The sequence below is a fragment of the Drosophila elegans genome, unplaced genomic scaffold (assembly GCF_018152505.1).
Source record: "Drosophila elegans isolate 14027-0461.03 unplaced genomic scaffold, ASM1815250v1 contig_814, whole genome shotgun sequence".
Classification (NCBI taxonomy): domain Eukaryota; kingdom Metazoa; phylum Arthropoda; class Insecta; order Diptera; family Drosophilidae; genus Drosophila; species Drosophila elegans.
The window spans coordinates 6,251,613-6,269,220 of record NW_024546167.1 but is presented as its reverse complement, the minus strand read 5'-3'; the positions used below and the strand labels follow the sequence as shown (position 1 = coordinate 6,269,220).

At 40.5% G+C, this 17,608-nt stretch overlaps 1 protein-coding gene and 1 long non-coding RNA gene across 3 annotated transcripts in view; one reads left to right on the top strand and one right to left on the bottom strand.

The window, feature by feature from the left end:
* LOC108138233 overlaps window positions 1–17,608 on the top strand; it is a 117,127-nt gene that overhangs the window by 28,161 nt on the left and 71,358 nt on the right. The window lies entirely within an intron of this gene.
* On the bottom strand, window positions 12,964–17,562 carry LOC108138232 (adenylyl cyclase X E). Its single transcript, XM_017260357.2, has 12 exons — window positions 17,426–17,562; window positions 17,235–17,375; window positions 16,974–17,133; window positions 16,125–16,902; window positions 15,931–16,031; window positions 15,510–15,861; window positions 14,985–15,438; window positions 14,557–14,918; window positions 14,401–14,495; window positions 14,188–14,339; window positions 13,669–13,804; window positions 12,964–13,606 (listed from the first exon to the last, which is right to left on the bottom strand). The coding sequence occupies exons 1-12, from the start codon at window positions 17,495–17,497 to the stop codon at window positions 13,038–13,040; spliced, it is 3,372 nt and encodes a 1,123-aa protein (XP_017115846.1). The 5' UTR covers window positions 17,498–17,562; the 3' UTR covers window positions 12,964–13,037.

The following is a 17,608-nucleotide window of genomic DNA, read 5'->3' as shown; positions in this document are numbered from 1 at the left end:
GAGTCGGAGTCCATTGTGCGAGGAGGAGGCTCGACTGACGGGTTCTGCCCCCGAAAGCCGCCCATTTGCAGCCCCCCTGGGGATATCTCGGCTATATTTATGTTTTCAGCATGTGCTCGTAGTAGTTTCACTCGGCCTGCTCATGCCACTCATGCGTGGAAGCAGATAACATGCAACCAGCCACCCAAGTGACCGCCCAAGAGACCGCCCAGCGAGCGACCGAGGCACACAGATAGGGATGGATAACGCCTTTTGAATATGAAATGAAAATGCAACTTGGTCCTGGTGATGGTAATAATTATGGGCCCTGCAGGCGATAATTGCCCACTAAGCGAGCCATAATCTCAGGCGACGTGGTGAGTGGGGCAGGGAGAATGGGAGAGGGAGCGGGTTTGTGGAGGCCGCTTGTGTCCAAAAGAGAAAACCCCAAAAGCCAACTAAACCGCACCGCAGTCGGAGAAACTTTTTTCGAGTCCACTCACATCCTCTCAGCACATATTGCCCGCTTCCACCCACTCTGCGGTTGCTTTGTCTTCCGCAGGAGCTATGCTTTATCTCACTCACCCTGCTGCGTCTTTTGGTCAGCAGCCAGCAGCCAGCAGCAGGAAATTATTCATGGCATCTTCAGCTTGAACTTCCTGTGGCTTTAAAAGGGGCGGTGGCCCTAAAACGCAATGTTTAATTGCCCTTGCGTACATAAACAGACACTTATGAGTCTTTCGTATGATAACATATTAATGATATTTTCTGATAATAAGTTGTAATAAAAAACAACATAAAATAAACATAATAACATGACTTTTATGCGTTTATGTTGAAAATCAATGAAGCTATGCTGACTTAGCAATAAATTCGAAGTCTTTTAATTTTTTTAAAGTGCCTTTTTAAAATTAACACCTATATCCCGAGTTCTATGTGTATATATTGATAAAAACAAAGATACGCAGATAACATGAATTGATTTCTACGTTTTTTTCAATCCATAATAATATTTAGATAAATGATGTGTCAATTTTACGCATGAGGGGGAGTCATAGTGGTTTTTGTTACCATCATGAGCAAAAACTTTTCTCATTTTTATTTTAAGCCTTAAGTTTGCGCGTTTTATGCCCCTAAAGTCCCTTTTTCCACCCACTCTGCCACTTTGTGCTTGAGTGCTTTTGTCATTGTGAAAAGGCAAACATTATTGGCTCAGTGAGATAAGCTCCGACTGTAAACTATTTTTTTTACATTTACGTGACGCTACCTCCCACAAGTTTTGCCCATAACCGCCCCATACTTCGTCCTCTTGGCAACCGCAAAATGCGAAAAATATTATGCCTTATCCATTTTAATAGTCAATCGTTTTGTCATTTCGCTTCGCCTGCCTGCTCCGGTGGAAGAAAAATTAATTTTATTTTAATGCCCGTTGCGGGCATTTGAGAACGGGTTTCCTCGTTGTTGCTGTGGCCGTGGCTTGGGTGGGATTTCCAAGGATTTTCCTTATCAGTGATGCGGGATCGTTTCGACTCAGCCCCCCGTTCAATGTTGTCAGGTGTGTGAGCTACGAGCTACCTTTTTCAGTTTTTTGTTTGCTTTATTTATTGCGATTTAAGTGAGTTGTCAAGCGGGGATAAGGAAAGTGCGACACAAGGGGAAGGGGCTAAAAAGACAGGAGTTTTCTTAACAAACAACTGAATAGCGGGGGTGTGTGGTCTTCATGTGGTTATCAAATGTGATTTTAATTGAATTTCTAGAGAATTTGGTTAAGGCAACCGGTTACACGAAGAGCTTGGATAGTTAAAGAAAGAGGAGCTCTTCTTTTAGAAATTTTTTTTACAAAAACTCGGCTTAATTAAGTCAACTGTTTTTAGATGTGAAAACTTTAAGAACAGCCCTCAAATTAATTTTACACAAATTACACTGGCTTTCAAATTTAAATCCTTATTTATTAAATTAAAAATGATTTTTTTTAACTATTACCACATTATTAAGATTATAAGAATAATTGGAAAAACAGCGAGGATATAATTTGTTTTCATTATTTAGTCGTCCACTCCGTCCACCCTCTGCAAGGGTAACATTTAACCTAAAACCAAAAACTAATACACGTATGTTTCCTTTTCCAAATTGATTCTGTCAAACAAAATGGTTTTCCAACCAACTGGAAAGCAAGTAAAAAATAGTTTATAAATAGTTTAAGCTTTTAGCTCCCTATCAAATGACAGCGGGTATATATAAAAAAGAAAAATAATGTTGCCCACTTAATGAACTACTTTAAATAATTTTCCAACTGAAAATTATTTTCATTTACTAAACTTTGTCGTCATTGCTCCTAGTTGTTGGAGACCCTCAAACATCCCACTTACCACCCTACACCGCACCCCCCCTTTTTGGCCAACGCCAGGACTTTCAAGAACGCCTCTCCTCTCATTCAATGGCAACTTTAGCGTCGTTAACAATTTGGCAAGATTTAAAAATGGCAGCAATCGAGGGGACGAGGTGAAGAATGAAAAGAACCGAGTGGGTACCAAGTGGAGAAAGCGAGACTCCAAATAAAAATATCACTTTACTGTGTCGCCCGACAACGTTGAAATCGCTGCCAAGGACGGGGTAATTTATCAAGACAAAAACCAAGCAACAGTGGCAGACGGGGTATGAGTGGAACAGATATAAAAGCCAAGCATTCACTGCAAAAAAGTGGTTCATTTTACATAATGAGAAGAAAGAATTTCATTAGGTCTCAGAGACAATTTAAAGTGCAAAATATGGCTTATGTTCTTCATAAATTGAAAATAGTATTAAATTCAACTACTTATTGAACGTAGTTCAGTTATTACTTACGTCTACTGGATTTATAAGAGCTGTGATGTTAATAACATTTTTTATTAAACAAAAGGCAATTCTTAAGTGCCCGTTTGGGTATTAAAAAAAATAAATTAAATTGAAGGTTTTTTTCCCAGTGTTTAGATGGCAGGAGCAGATAAGGTAAAGGGGCTGCTGGGGGCGTGTGCGAGCAGCAGCTTTGAGTCTTTGGTTACTTTCTTAATTTCATTTACGCAATAGCAGCGACGCCGGCAGCGGCAACTTTCCAGCTTCCTTTGGACTGTTTTGTTTTTCAATTTGGCCCTGGCGATGGAAACTTTACCAAATACATCTCAGAAGCAGAAACAGCAGCCAGAGACGAGGGCAACAACAACAACAACAGCAACAAGAGCAACAACAAGAGACGTGCAAAGTTTCTATTAAAACGGATTTAATTATGTAATGGAATCATGATAAATTTCGCGCAACGTGAAAAGTGTTTGGCCAAGTCTACCCTTCTCGCTCGTCCGCTTAAGTTGTAACATACAAAGGCCAAGGAAAAGGAAGCTAAGACAAAAGTTGAACAAGTGGAGCAGGCTAAAAACCGGAGAAAAGATGGACGGTCTGGCCAGATAGCCAGATAGATGGATGGATAGACAGATAATGGGGGTGTGGCCCAGAACCTGGCAGCCCGAAGAAATTCTCCTCCATTTCGGGGCCTATGATTTATATGGAGTAGTTTAATTAACGATGCTCGTAACTACTAGTGGTTCAAAGTTTCCGCTTCCTATTCTGCCGCGCAATTTTCTATTGTTGTTTCCGGCTGCTGCGTGAGGAGTTGTTCAGCACGGCGATTTCGAGTGCTTTTCAGTAAATTCTATCCAATTAGGCAACAAAGTCGAGCAAAAAAGTCAGTTCTATTCTACAAAGAGTTAAGAATAAATCAACTTTATAAGTCCTGAAAACATAATTAGAATATTCGTCAAAAAACTTTAGCGTAGTCATTAGAAAAATAAGTAATTTAAAACATATGGACAATTCTATGAATGATTTTGCTTTGGTATTGTTTTCTAAATTAATAGATACTCAACTAATCTAAGCAACTGACATATATTTTATTATTCATTCTTAGCTTTGGCCGTGTTCCGCTGATTATCATATTTTTTTAGCTCTTGTAGAACTCGACAAACATACGGTTCGACTCGACTGATAATCCTGATTTGAAAATGTATATTAGTTGTAAAAACTAACCAAATTTGTCTACGCAGCACAACTTTTTCCTTTTTTAATCATAGTAAAATGGATTTTCTAGTTATAGCCGCTTCGCTGAGTACAAAAATAGAGAAAGGTTCCGTTTTCCTATCAGGAAAATAATGTGTTCGTTTCTCTTCATTAATTAAAATGCAGAGTCATAACTTTGTTTTTCTCACACCCCCCCCTAATACGAACTTTCGTTGCGATTTTACAAATATTTGTGTATCTGTGGGGAATGTGAGCCAGAGTGCATTATTCTGTATGTTTCGCTGCCGACCACCTCCTTTTTTAATATGTGTGTGCTTATTTGTTTGTTGCTTTGTCTTTCTGCCAGCAAAAAGATTCTTTGTTCTCTTGCCTTACTAAATAATTAACAGTTGTAAAGTTTTTGTTTCGTTCCCAGCGCCCCAAAATGGAATTCTTTTCATGTACTTCTTTGGCCGTAATTAACATTTCAAGACCAGAAAACAAATGCACCAACAAAAGCAACAGAAACAATAATTTAGAAACATTGTATTATGCAACAAAAGTTTATTCAAATTTTGTTTCTGATAATTCCCTAGTGCTAATTGATTGTCGCCTGTCCCACAAGGCATTCAGATCGAAAATTTGCCATTGTTCTACCTTAATGTTACAGCTTTAATTAAAAATCGTATTTTTTTATTAACTGATTGCCCATAAACATCCTCTCCTTTATATTGTTAACGTTTATATGTTGTTTAAATGTTATAAAAACATTTCTAGACAATAGTAACTAAAAACAACCAAAATTAAATAATTCAAAAGAAAATGCTTTTGAATAATTTGCTTGAGTGATTGATTTTACTAATTGCATATTTGGTTTGTCACTATGTATTTATATAAACAATTTGTAGTATCATCAGTTAGTCTGATAACCTGTTTTATGTTGTAAGTTAATAATCCAAAAATTGCGCAACAGACATGTAGTTTATTTTATTTAATAACTCTTGATTACAGTACAAATTCGTCAAATTGAATCCGTTGCAGCTCGACTTATTGACTGTACACTGTAGCCACAATAATATATACTGGCATACGTGAAAAAATGTACATTGCTTATAAGCACACACGTTCATTAGCAGAGCTGCCTTTTGTCCACATCCTTGACCAAAAAAAAGAAAAAAGAAAGCATTGTCATTTATTTGCAGCTCGTTTCAAGCTTTTCTACCTTTCATTGTATCTGTTTTGTGGTTCGCCATTTCCACCCACTCCTTCTCGACCATCCTTTGTCGGCCGCTTAATAACGTTTTAATTGTTGTTGTGGGCTTTGACCGTGGAAGACCGTGGAGGACCGTGGAGAACCGTGGAAATTTCCCACGCAGATCTGCCCCGCCCAGCTTGGCCATATCTCCGTGCCGCTCAGCATTTTTATTATCATAATGAGCATGCGGCCAGGGGGTTTGGGGGGTTGGGTTGCCATAGATGTCTGGGTATGCTGAAAGGAATGTTGCATAATGTGGCCGACTCGGCGCCGAAAAACCATTCGAAATTATGCATACCGCGGTATTATTTCTAGCCTTTGTTTGCCGCGCTCCGTGTTTTTTTTTCAACTCTTAACTTTTTGCCCGAGAGGCGATGGGGAGTGGGGATATAAATTCAAGTTGCTTTGGCGAGTCTATTTAGATTCGGAAAACAGCTTCACGGCTCGCTGAGTTTATTACCATGCGTTTAAAGCGACTCCCGACTGTCTGCTTATCAAGTCGCCATTAAATCTCCCGCCTAAAAATCCTCCAATTCCCTGCCACGCCTCGCCGATAAGCAAAATTTCAGCGCAAATTTATTTGATGTGTTTTATTGTGTTGTTAAATTTCGCGTAGCGAACGAAAGTAGAAAAAACAAACAACACCCCCACCTCATTCAACTTGCTTAGCTCTATCAGCCGAGCCGTTTATCATTCTCAGAAGCTCTGTGTCCTGTGTCCTCCAAATGGCTCAGCTGTTTCGGAGCTATGTTCACCTGTTCTTATTTGGATGCCTGCCGGCGAAGTTCATTTGAACTTTAAGTTGAAATGGGACTCGATTTGCGTTTCGGGGGGGACTTCGAACAAATTGAAGCTAAACGAATTTGCTGACAATTGGTTTTTTGAAGGCAAATGAGCTGAAACTGCTTTTAATTTAAATTATATTGTATTATATTTATTTATTGACACACAAAACAAAATTTAGAGTAAATCAAAAGGGCGTTAAGGGCGATTTTACAACAGCTTAAACTAAGCTCAACAATTTGAAAAGATTTTTAGAATACTTTAAATTTAAAAGACCGAATGTGTCCCTATTCATAAAAACAGGGTTTAAAAATATAAGAGCTTTTTGTCTATAAACACCAAAAAATAATTGCTTTTGGTCGTTTTAACCATTGGCAAGGAATTCCGATATTAGCCGTCATTCCTGCACAGATACTAGCTCCCAACTTCTCTCTTTGGCCCACAACCATAAACAAGACATTATCGAGTCACCGAACAAAAGTCGAGCCAAAAAAGCAGCTGGCTTCGTTTGGATTATCGTTTATTGCGTTATTTTTATGCGATGAACGCGCGTCGATTAGAAAACTAAAAATGTATTTCGCAATTCGCTCGCCGCTCCTTTTGCTGCTGCTTCTGAGTGGCGAAAAGCGAATGAAATGCAATAAAAATGAAACAGAAATGAGAACTCCTCATGGAGCAGCACGAACTGGTGGAAAAAAAGCAAAGGGGAATACGAGCTACAGAGCAAATGGCAATCGCATTTGGCGCATTGCACTTTGCCAGGCAACAGCCACATTGGCAGCAGAAGCAACTATCAGCAGTTTACAACAATATTGGCACCTCCACTTGGCTAACTTGGCTAGCTGTGAAATTGTGGCCCATAAAACGTGAGCATTGCCGCGAAAAAAATCGCGGGAGGTTTCGACTTTTAAACATCCGGTATTGGAGCTAAAATTCCTGAAAACTTTAAAAACTTTAAAGCTAAGCTTTAAATTTAAATAAATAAGTTTTTGTCTGGCTATTAAACATTAAAATGTTTATACCTTCGTTGTTTTTAAAATATTTGCTTGGCTAAATAAATAAGAGTCTTAAATTTTATTTTAAAAAAGTAATTAGGAATTTACTTATATTTAATGAAAGTTTCTTCTTTTAAATTGAAGTAAATTTGAAGTACTACATGTACTGTCGTACAGCTCTACTGCGCACGAAAGTATACCAAGAAAGAAAAACATTCTACTGCTTTTAGAGTATGCAACGAAAAATGTGAGCAACTAACCGAACGTCTAACCTGCAGCTCGGCAATTGCCAGGCAGACAAAAATCTTGGACAGCCACATGGCGTATACGTGTTAATTTAGCGCAACGATTAAGCACAGCGCGCTCTCTGCCTCCTTCTGGCAACCACGAGTTCCTTCTGCTTCCTCCGACGATTGCAGTTTGGTAAATTGCCCGTTTGCTTAGCACAATAAATTTCAACACTGGCGCTTGTCAGTCAATGGCCAGGGACTGGCGGGGATCTGGCCCGTTAAGTGCATTTTAGCCGAACCGTTTTCAATTTGAACGGAGTCAGTCTATTTTTAGGCTAGGCCCGACACAAAACACTATATTTTGCCGGACTATAAGTAATGATGTGACGATTTGGCAGCAACCGAATGAGGTAAGCGAACTGGGAGGAAGGGGATGGGTTCCGATCCTTTCCAAATATATATATATATATCCCTGGCGTGGGCGTTCCTTAATAAAGTTCATTGGCCCGAGGCCGTGTTTTCCTCTGTTGTTTGGCTCCACGCAGTTCAAGGCCCCGTTTAGTCGGTTGACTGAGGCAGGGGTATATAAACTTACCAATATAATTGCTGAAGGGAAACTGGATGGAAACAAATACTTAAATAGTTAGTTTCTTGGTTAATGTATCAAAAAATGTATATAATTGTTAATCTAATTAACTTTAGTAAATCAATATAAAAAAAATCTTTTATTAAATTAGTAACGAAATAAAAGTAAATAATGGGGAAGTCTTATATTAAACATGCAGTTCAGTGAAATCAGTTCAATAAGGTTACTGCTACAGACATACCTATTTTCATATTATTTAATTTTAACTCACTGCATACTTAAAGAGTATCTCAAATTTGCAGCCATAACTCGTGGTGAAAATTTGCCCACTTTGTTTGTTTGTTGCTGCCGTTAAATAAAATTTACTTTACCATGCACTTTGGGCATACATTCTGCTCGAGAAAAGTGGACGAGGCCCTTGTTTTCGTGTTTCTTGTCTCGATTTTTTTTTGTTTCCTTCGGCGAGAAAAGCAGCTTGGGTCGTTTGCCCAGTCTGATAAATTGTTTCCGTAGAGAGAACGCTGCACGTAATTGCTGAGCGGATCGATGAAAAGTAGTTTAAGGATGCCAGACAAAAGTAAGTTGTTGTTGCGGCTCTTACTGCTGCTGTTGCTGCCTGCGACAAGGCCAACTAATTTGTACCCTTCACTCGAGAAACCGAACGACAGTTGGCATAAAAATAAGACAATGTTCAAAAGTGCAGAGGCAAGCCAACTCATTGCAACACCCAACTTGTTTCCGTGTGAAATGTAATGCAATTTCATGTCAAAAACCAACACAGACGACAGGACTCACTGGCAAACTTTAAAGTGATATTTTTGTGTCGGTTGCTGCAGCACACCTGTCCTGTTGCCTTTCGCATTTCGCCCATTGCCTGCAGCCTGCAGCCTTCTGCTATCCACCTGCTGCCATCTTCGCGTTCGTGGGCTGCCGTGCCGTTGTCTCTTCTTGGTTTTTGCTGTCACTGCAGCAGGAATAGCAGCAGGAGCAGCAGCAGCAGACAGAAGTGCCAGTCATGAGGCCGCAAGAAAACAAACTTCAGCCTGCTTCCTGCTTCCGCCCCCTTCTGCACTCCTTTCCGCTCATCCACATCCTCGACCGCAGCACACGCCGCTTACTTCCGCTTTTGAGTGTTAAGCAACGCACACAAACGGAAATACACTCAAACACTGCGAACCAAATCGAGCATAAGTGGGTTGAAGTAAGGCATTTCGGAAAGTATCAAGACGAAAACACAAGGACTAGATACTTGTCGGTTGTTTTAAAAACCATTTAAATCAAATTATTCTTTTTAAACTACAATTAAAAATGCTTAGCTGGTTTTCTTTAAAAGTAGCAAAGCTTATTAGATTTGAAATGATAGTGTTTGTGGCGCCATCTATGTATGATTCATGGCATTGGTCTGCCCTTAAATTCAATATCAATAGGGCGCCACTTGAACTTTGGTCATAAAGCTAAGTTTTCAAAAAATCTATTTTCAAAAATCGGTTTTTTTTTTATCAAAACCAAATAAATTGTTCTAAACCGATTGTGGAAGGGTAGTTAAGGTCGCCAGCTGTTCAAAACAGTCACTCTTATGGCTATACCCCTAATTTTGGCCAAGTTACAGCAAAAGGTTTTTAAAAATCAGGCTTCGTAAATCAGTACATATGTTTCGAACATACAAATTTTACACACACAGTATACTATTGACTATTTTCTAAATAGCCGTTTTTTGTTTGCTGTTTAAAATGAATTTTGCAATAAATCCTTATACCATCTATACTATCCTTCTAATATTTTTTATCTGTGTACGCGTTCCAAAGCACACACTCAAGGATTTCGTTGTCCTTTGACATGTATGTCTCGGTCTTTAGCTGTTCAACCAGTCAGCTGCTGCCTCTCAGTGTGCAGTGCTTGTCATTCCTGGCTCTTTCACCAGCCTGAAGGCAGTGCAAGTTATGACAAAACCTGCCACACCTTCTGTCCATCGAACGCCGTGCTGCCTTTCCCTGTCGACTGCCCTCGTGCTCCTTTGGCCGGAGAAAGGATGATGAGCGTGTAGCAGGGCGAAAGACCAAAAAGTGCATAGGAAGCGGTAAAGGTGATTCACTTGTTTGTTGCCTGTTTGTTCGCAATTTGTTGCCATAATTCTGTAGTTGTTGCCGCTCGGTTTTTGCGCTTCTGGATTTAGATTTCTGCCAAAGTAGGTATGCTCGGAGTGAAAGTGGAAATTGTTATGCCAACGCACTTGATACCTAAACAATACGGAATTTCTCGCAGTAAATAGTGTTGGATGGTTGTTTTCTTTACATTCGGGAATTTAAAAGGATTTTCTTCAAAGGAATTATGTATAGGTTTGTTGAAATTGTATTAAATATGAATTGGGAAAATTTAAATTTTGCTTTTAAACACAGACCATCAGCAAAAACCCATTTCTCTGTTTCGAAACGATAGTTTGGAAAATGTTTCAAGGAAGACCGGAGCAAACAGTTCCCCTTTCCGGATCCTTTGAGCTCCGCTGTTTATGGTGCGTATACGTGATGTTTCCGTTTGCATCTGCAACTCAGCTGTTTGGATGTGTGAATGTGAGGGCTCACCATTTTGTTGGCCATATCAATTTCGCCAGCGCTTGCTTTTGGCCCACATTACCGTTAAAATTGTATTGGATTGGTCCTGTTTGCTTTGCTGACCAACTGGATAGTCGAATGGCTATTGTGGCCCCAAGTCAGTGCCAGATTGAGCTTTCCTGTATCCTTTTCCCATCGTCTGCATTTAGTCGCACTTTGCCATATATATATATATATATATATATCTATACATGTACAGCCTTGCATGTGTGTGTGTGTGTTTATAGATTTTTCGATGTAGCCACACGAAGTTCTTCTTAAAATGCAATTTCCAAGATTTTTCTTTTCCTTTTCAGCTCGTTTGGCTAGCGCCATTTTAGTCCTTGCCCGCTGATTTTAAGCCTTCCCTGCCGCCACCTTCAACTGGCCAACACTTTTGGCTGTGGCCACGCCCCCATTTGGTTCTGCTTGCATGTGTCAAAAGGTATTTTTTATGTTCAGCTTCGTGTTTTCCAGCATTTTTCCAACCTTTTATTTTTCCAACTTGGTTTGGTTCACAGGACATTCCGGGCAGAGGGCGGGCGAAGGGAGGAGGGCGAAGGGAGGAGACGAGTCGAGTAGAGTCCCATCTTGTGTGCAGGTAATGTGGCACTTGGCTAAAATGGTGTGTGAAATTTTATGCGAAACGGCTTAAGATGTTGTTGCTGTGGCCGGAGTTGTTGTCGTGCTTGTTGTGCTGATATTTCTGGAACGGAACACAATCATTCTGCTATGTTGCACATAAAAAGTTACGCTGAGTGGCAGTATATATGTATATAAACGTGGGTCAGCAGGGGCGGTGCGCTTTGGATAGTTCCCAGTTCGTTTGGGTTTTTACTTCTATTCTCTGACCAAAGCTGTGCTGATGATGACATTTTCGTTTTGGTCGCTCGGATTGGCAGCAAAACACACACACACACACAAAATACTGGTAAAAGGGAAAAAAGAAATCCGTAAAAAAAGATTAGTTAGCTTGGGAGGGTTTAGTTCCAGTTCCATCTTTTTTTCGCATTTTAGTGTGGACTTGAGTCAATGTTGTTAGTTTGGATTCTCGGAATGGCAAATGGCCTGAGAATGAAACTCGATTTCGATTGCGTTCTGTTTTTTTTTTTGGCTCTCCCTTTTTTGTCATATATAAACATTTTTCGCATTGTTATTGAGTGCACAAGGATTGGTCTTTATTTCCAGTTTCGGTATTTGAAGTAATCATCTGAATACGTAACACAAAGTGCGGCACCAGGTTGCCTTAAAATAGTAAGCAACGAAAAAATACTTAGTCCACATTTGCCGCAGATAAGCCAGTTGTGTTGTAATTGAAATTAGCGATTGCATTCTTTTTTCGAATGTGTAGCTGCACTTAGCCAAATTAACAACATTGTTTTGTAACTCAGTTCTAAATGCACATTTCTCTAAATTTTTGTTTTCCTCTATAAATATTTAGAGCGTTCAGCGAGCAAATAATTACGATAGAGGCGTGAATACTTGTTAAAAATAACCATGTTTATTTACTAAAACAGAAATGTCTATGTCCCGAGAAAAAGTAGTTTTAAATACCCAGCATTTTACATTAAAAGTGAATACATTCACATGAAATTACTGAAAAGCCTCAAATTTTAATCAAAACTAGCCATTAAAGCACTTTATACCCTTACAAAATAATTTTTTTTTAAGCTTTTAGGTTGTTTTTCAGCTAAATAGGTTTCGCATTTTAATTTGCAATTGGCATTCACATGAATTTCATTTTGTTGCCATTGAGTTTTTCTTCTTAAAACGAGGAAACGTATTTTTTTTTTGGGACATGCACTGGATGAGAGCGTTTTACATGTCAAAGGAAGGTTGGACCGTGTCCGTGCAGATAAAACAACTCTATGCCAACCGAAAAGGGACACCGTGTCCTGGGGCTTTCACCGGAAATGGCTGTTTCTCTAACGCGTATTTTCGCATTTCTGTGTGTCGTGCTTTTTTGATGTTTCACCCCGGCCCCGGCGAAAACTCGTCGATTACAGAAAACAATGACAAGCATCATCAGAATCAAAGGGAGGCAATCTCACCTTCCGTGACTGTCACCACCGTCATATTTTCCAAATTGCTTGTAAAAATACCTTTTAATTGCTGGTGAGAATGGAACCCCTTTTCCATTTAAATCAGTAGGCACTCGGCACTCAACATTTTAACACGGTTTGGGATTAATTCAATTAAACTGGAACGGAAAGGGGGCCAAAAAGGCAAAATCTAGTTAGCAGCCAGGGTTCTGATTTTGGTTTTTGCTGCTACTGCTTCTTGTTTTTGACACTTTTAATGGATAGGCGTAGCAAAATCATCAATTATGTTTTGAAATTCGAATGAAAATTGCAAGTCACTCGCTGGATAAGGAAATGGGGTGACAATTTGGCAAGCTTTTTAAAGAGTGAGAGGTCTCTTTATTAAAAGCACAAATAAATCAATATAAGGCAAAAGCAAATATTCGGTATTTCTAAGTTTATAAATTTTCAAATCTCTTTTTCTTCTAGAAGTGCAATTTGTTTAATTATTTTAAGATTACAAAACGAAACGAAACGAATTCGATGCGTAAATAACGCCAAACTATAAGCCATCTTAATTATCGTTCAGGTTTCGTCCATAAATGCTACCAGAATCACTACGATTATCTGGTTGAGAATAGGTGGATTGCAATGATATAACCGTACTGCGCTCCACGTGACTCGGAGATCGCTTTGCCGCCGTAGTGATGAAGTTAAGGTCGCTATCGATTCCCACCAAATAGGTCGGTATTTGACCACGACCCTTCACAAAAGTCAAGCCGCGGTATTCACAGAGAATGCCGAAATCCTGCAGGATTTTGGCCGACTCCTCCGTCACCTGAATGTGTCCTGGCAATCCCGTCGACTCCATCCGCGAAGCCATGTTGACCGGATTGCCCCAGATGTCGTAATGCGGCTGCGAGGCGCCCACTATGCCGGCCATCACCTCGCCACTGGAAATGCCGATGGCGATTGTTCCGTCCATAATGCTTCGAAGGGACGGAATGCTCTGGTAGGCCTTGTTGCATTGGGCCAGCGTGCGCATCATGTCCAGTGCAAACGAGGACATGACAAAAACCACTTCCTCGAGCTCTTGTTGGTTATGCTCGAAGGATAGCTTACGTGGATTCCCCTCGGTCCGTGCTGAAATGGTAGGGATGGGTAATGGGATGGGTTATCCAGTTTTATTCGAGATAATCATTTACTAATAAAATCCAAGTTCGATTTCTCTGTTTTACTAGTGGAGCCCGCGAAGTTCAGGTCCAGGCCACACGCTGCCATATATGTGCATCCGACGATTTTGATTTTCTCAACCGAATAATATTCCTTGTAGAACAGCAACTGTAAACGGACACATAAATTATTGCGAATTTCTTAAATTTCTCTGATTTGATGAATTGAATTGATACCATCTTTAAAAATTAAAAATACGAGCCTGATTCCATTGACACATATTTTTTATGTTCATAATAGGTCGGCTTGCTTTGAATTAAATTTTAATAAAAGTTTAAAAAATGGGCAAAGACCCAAAAGATGGTGTTTCTAAATCTTAAGAAATAAAGAATCAGTATTTTTTTTTAGGATTTACCAGAAACTTTCACTTTTTTTTTAAAGGCCACATTTTGATTATGAGAGCTTCTGTGTAAACTAAAGTGCATTGTAATATAATTTTTTAAAAAACTTTTGCTTGAACCTTATCTTATACCGCAGATCTTTAACCTTACCAGAACATCAAATTCGCCAATAATCTCATTTAAAACTCGCAAGCTTCTTAAATCCACTTCGAAATTCAATAGCATGGCAAACATGACGGAAACCATTTGGTAATTTTCGTAGTATAGTTCGTGTTTGGATAATGAACTGAGGTAGACGTCCACTATGAAAAGAGCAAAACATTTCCTGTAGTAATGGTATACCGACAGCAGACCAAGACTCACCTATATGACTAGGAAGAATGTTATTGAGTATAATAATGATCGAATGATTGGTTATATTGGCGTCACTCTCCTTCTTTCTCAACTCGACGCGCCAGCTAAAAAAAAATGTCCAATTAAATGCACAAAAAACAATCGCTTGGAGTCAGTCGAACTTACTTGAAGTTCACTTTGTTGGTGAACTCGATTTGGCGCTCCTTCACATACATAGTTAGCAGGCTGATGCAAATTAGCAAGCCGTGTGCGTACTCGGCGGGAAAAAAGGGGTTCGTGGTCACACTGTGGTGGAAGACAAACTCAAATTGGAAGAAAACGATCACCAAGTAGGCAATCGTCACCAAAAGGGCCATTGTGGTCTTCACCAGGAACGGAATGTGCAAGAAGGTGAAGGTCAGGCAAATCATTAGCGAGACCATGTTGGTCGCCACCCACGGATGAAAGCATATCTTAGTATCCTGTTCGTAGTGAAAGAGTTTCTCCTCGATAAACATTAGCTCAAACTCTTCGCGCTGGCAAGTCATCTGATTGAAGGATTTACCACTCAAGTAATATATACAAAGAGATTTTCTATCATGTTAAGAACTCACCACGATAATCACCATCACAGAGAAATTGGATATCACTAGGAAGAGGTATATGACGATGCGGATGCCCAGACTGCCAATGATTTTCTCGTGGATGCGAAATATAATGCAGCTCAACCGACTATACTTATGCGGCTGGTCATATTTTCCATACCTTGCCCAGCAAATCTTCTTGTACCAAGCGACGAAGGTCAGAATGGTCTGCACCAGAAACACACAGGCGGGCAGAATAATGCACGAGGGGCATATCATTTTGGTGTCCATCAGTTGGATATACACCAGGCAGCATCCGACGCACCAGCCGAGCAGCATGCTGTACTTGAACATATAGTCGGTTTGCTTCAAGTAGGCCCTCTCCATGGCGCTGTCGTAGAAGGTCAGACAAATGTTTAGCTGGTGATACAAAGGGGTCGTCGCTCTGTCTGTATTTCGATACATGCCGTAAAATGTTTTCTGACTGCATCGAGGGATGTGAAATTAAATAAATATGAATAAATATAGATAATATGCTTCCAAAAATATACTCACTTAAATGCACTGACCGGCATTTTGCGGAATTCTTCGTGCAACTCGGCATTGAACATCGCTTTTAAGCTTTCATTAGTATTATCGCTTAGTCTTTGTCTTGAGCCGAAGTTTATTAACGACAATGCGTGCAGTTCACCAAAGAACTCTTCACTTTCCTCCGCTTGCAAAACATCCTGCACTATGTATGTGATTATACGGTGATTGATCAAAAGTGGATGTTTCCTTGCAGTTTCAGGTCCTTCGCCAATAAGATAGCGTTGCTCGCTAAGATTGTTCAGTGTGGCACCACTGATGTGCACAAAGCCCGCCACTCCAGTGGACTCCAAGACATTAGCAATGGTGACGTCCAGTCCTACAAGTTTCCAAAAAAAAAAGACAGTGATTACCAGCGGAAAGTCGTGCTGCAGATTGACCAGCTCACCCCATATATCGAACTGCAGCTTGGCCTCACCAATGACCCCTGCAAACAGCGTACCCGAATGAACTCCAATGCGCATATTTATGTCCAGACCTTGAACGTCGCTGGGGATTTCGGGTGAATAAACATATATCAGGAATCAATAGAGTGTAGACATAACAAAATAGGATTTGGAAAGAGTTTAGATAGCGACTCACCGCACTTCCTGGATGTCGGAGATCATGGAGAGGCCCAGGGCCACACAGTTGTTCGCGTGGTCGGGATCGGGGTCCGCCAAACCGGCCACACAGTAGTAACAGTCGCCCAGGAACTTGATGCGCTGCACCTTGAAGCGAAAGGCGGCTCTATCGAATCTGCCGTAGAGGTCGTGCAGCACCTTCACCAACTTCTCCACCGTGAGTGTGGTGGTCAGGTGGGTGTAGTTGACCACGTCGGCGTAGAGGATGCTGACGTCCGGATGTATCTGGATGGCCATGGTGCGTTCGAGGACGCTGATGAAGCGCATGCCGGCGCCCTGTTTCGCCATCTTAATCCTGTTCTGGATGTCCTTCTGCAAGGGCTGCGAGATCTGCGGCGGCAGGATGCTGTCCAGCAACTGCTTCTCCTGCAGCCGGGCGTTGCGCAGCCAGATCTCCTCCTTGATGAACTGGTGGCGGTCCAGGAACGAGGAGCGCACCACCGTGTCGCTGATGACGCGGTAGAATATGCCCACCAGGTTGATGCACAGATAGTGCAGGATGTCCATGGACATTCCGCCGACGGAGAACAGTTCGGACACGAATTGGGAGAAGCCATCGGCGAGAAATTGAATGTAGTATATTATGTACAGCGCGGATACTAGGAGAGCCAGCAGGACTGCACCACTTATGAAGTGGATCGGGAGGAACATGTAGACCATGTACAATATGTAGGTGTCGTAAAAGCTGCCCAGCTGCCAATTGTGTGTGTAATTGTGGTAGATTGATTCAGTAAGGTCTGAAATAGGCGTTAAAGCGCTCTTATTACGAAATGCAATTACCACAAAAATATAGGTATAACTGGCTTACCGGCAAACACCAAAGTCATAGATGCAAATATTGAACTGGCATACATATACCACGTATGTTTCGCTATAAACCCGTCACAGAAGTTAATGCTCAATGCTATCAAAAGGACCACGCAACACCCCACAGAAAGGGACACATCGAAATATATTTTATGTCGGCGCTTAAGAAAAAAATGATTTTGTAGATATTATCAGATGTTTTTTTTTAAATAAGTATTATTCAAAATGTTTATAAATAGTTTTCAACAACATGCAAACTTACATCAACGGTAGTTAATAGCAGGACACAGTACAAAAAAGTGACAAAAATATGCAGCATGAAGAAAACGCATAAATAGCTTTTCCAAAGGCGTATTCGATACAATCGGAACTCGTTCTCCAAGCGCAACTCTGCACACTTGGCCTGAAAATTGCTTTTATGATTTTTTGTTGCACAGTCATAATATAGTTTACCTTGAGATATCCGGGTTCCCACATTCGCTCTCGCGTGTAGTTCAGCTGACACTTTGCTCCAATAGGTGGCATTTTGAATTAATTTTCGCAAGTCGATTTATAGTTTCGAATGTCAAGACGTCGCAACTCAACTAAATATTAGTTTACGTTGATCACAATGCCTACTTCAGTGGTTTACAATTC

Excerpts from the sequence above, each read along its gene's own strand:
- LOC108138232 (XM_017260357.2), bottom strand. The coding sequence starts at position 17,497 with ATGCCACCTATTGGAGCAAAGTGTCAGCTGAACTACACGCGAGAGCGA. Across the intron at positions 17,376-17,425 it reads GGGAACCCGGATATCTCAAG|GCCAAGTGTGCAGAGTTGCG; the intron begins GTAAACTATATT and ends AGCAATTTTCAG. Across the intron at positions 14,496-14,556 it reads ACCAACAAAGTGAACTTCAA|CTGGCGCGTCGAGTTGAGAA; the intron begins GTAAGTTCGACT and ends ATTTTTTTTTAG.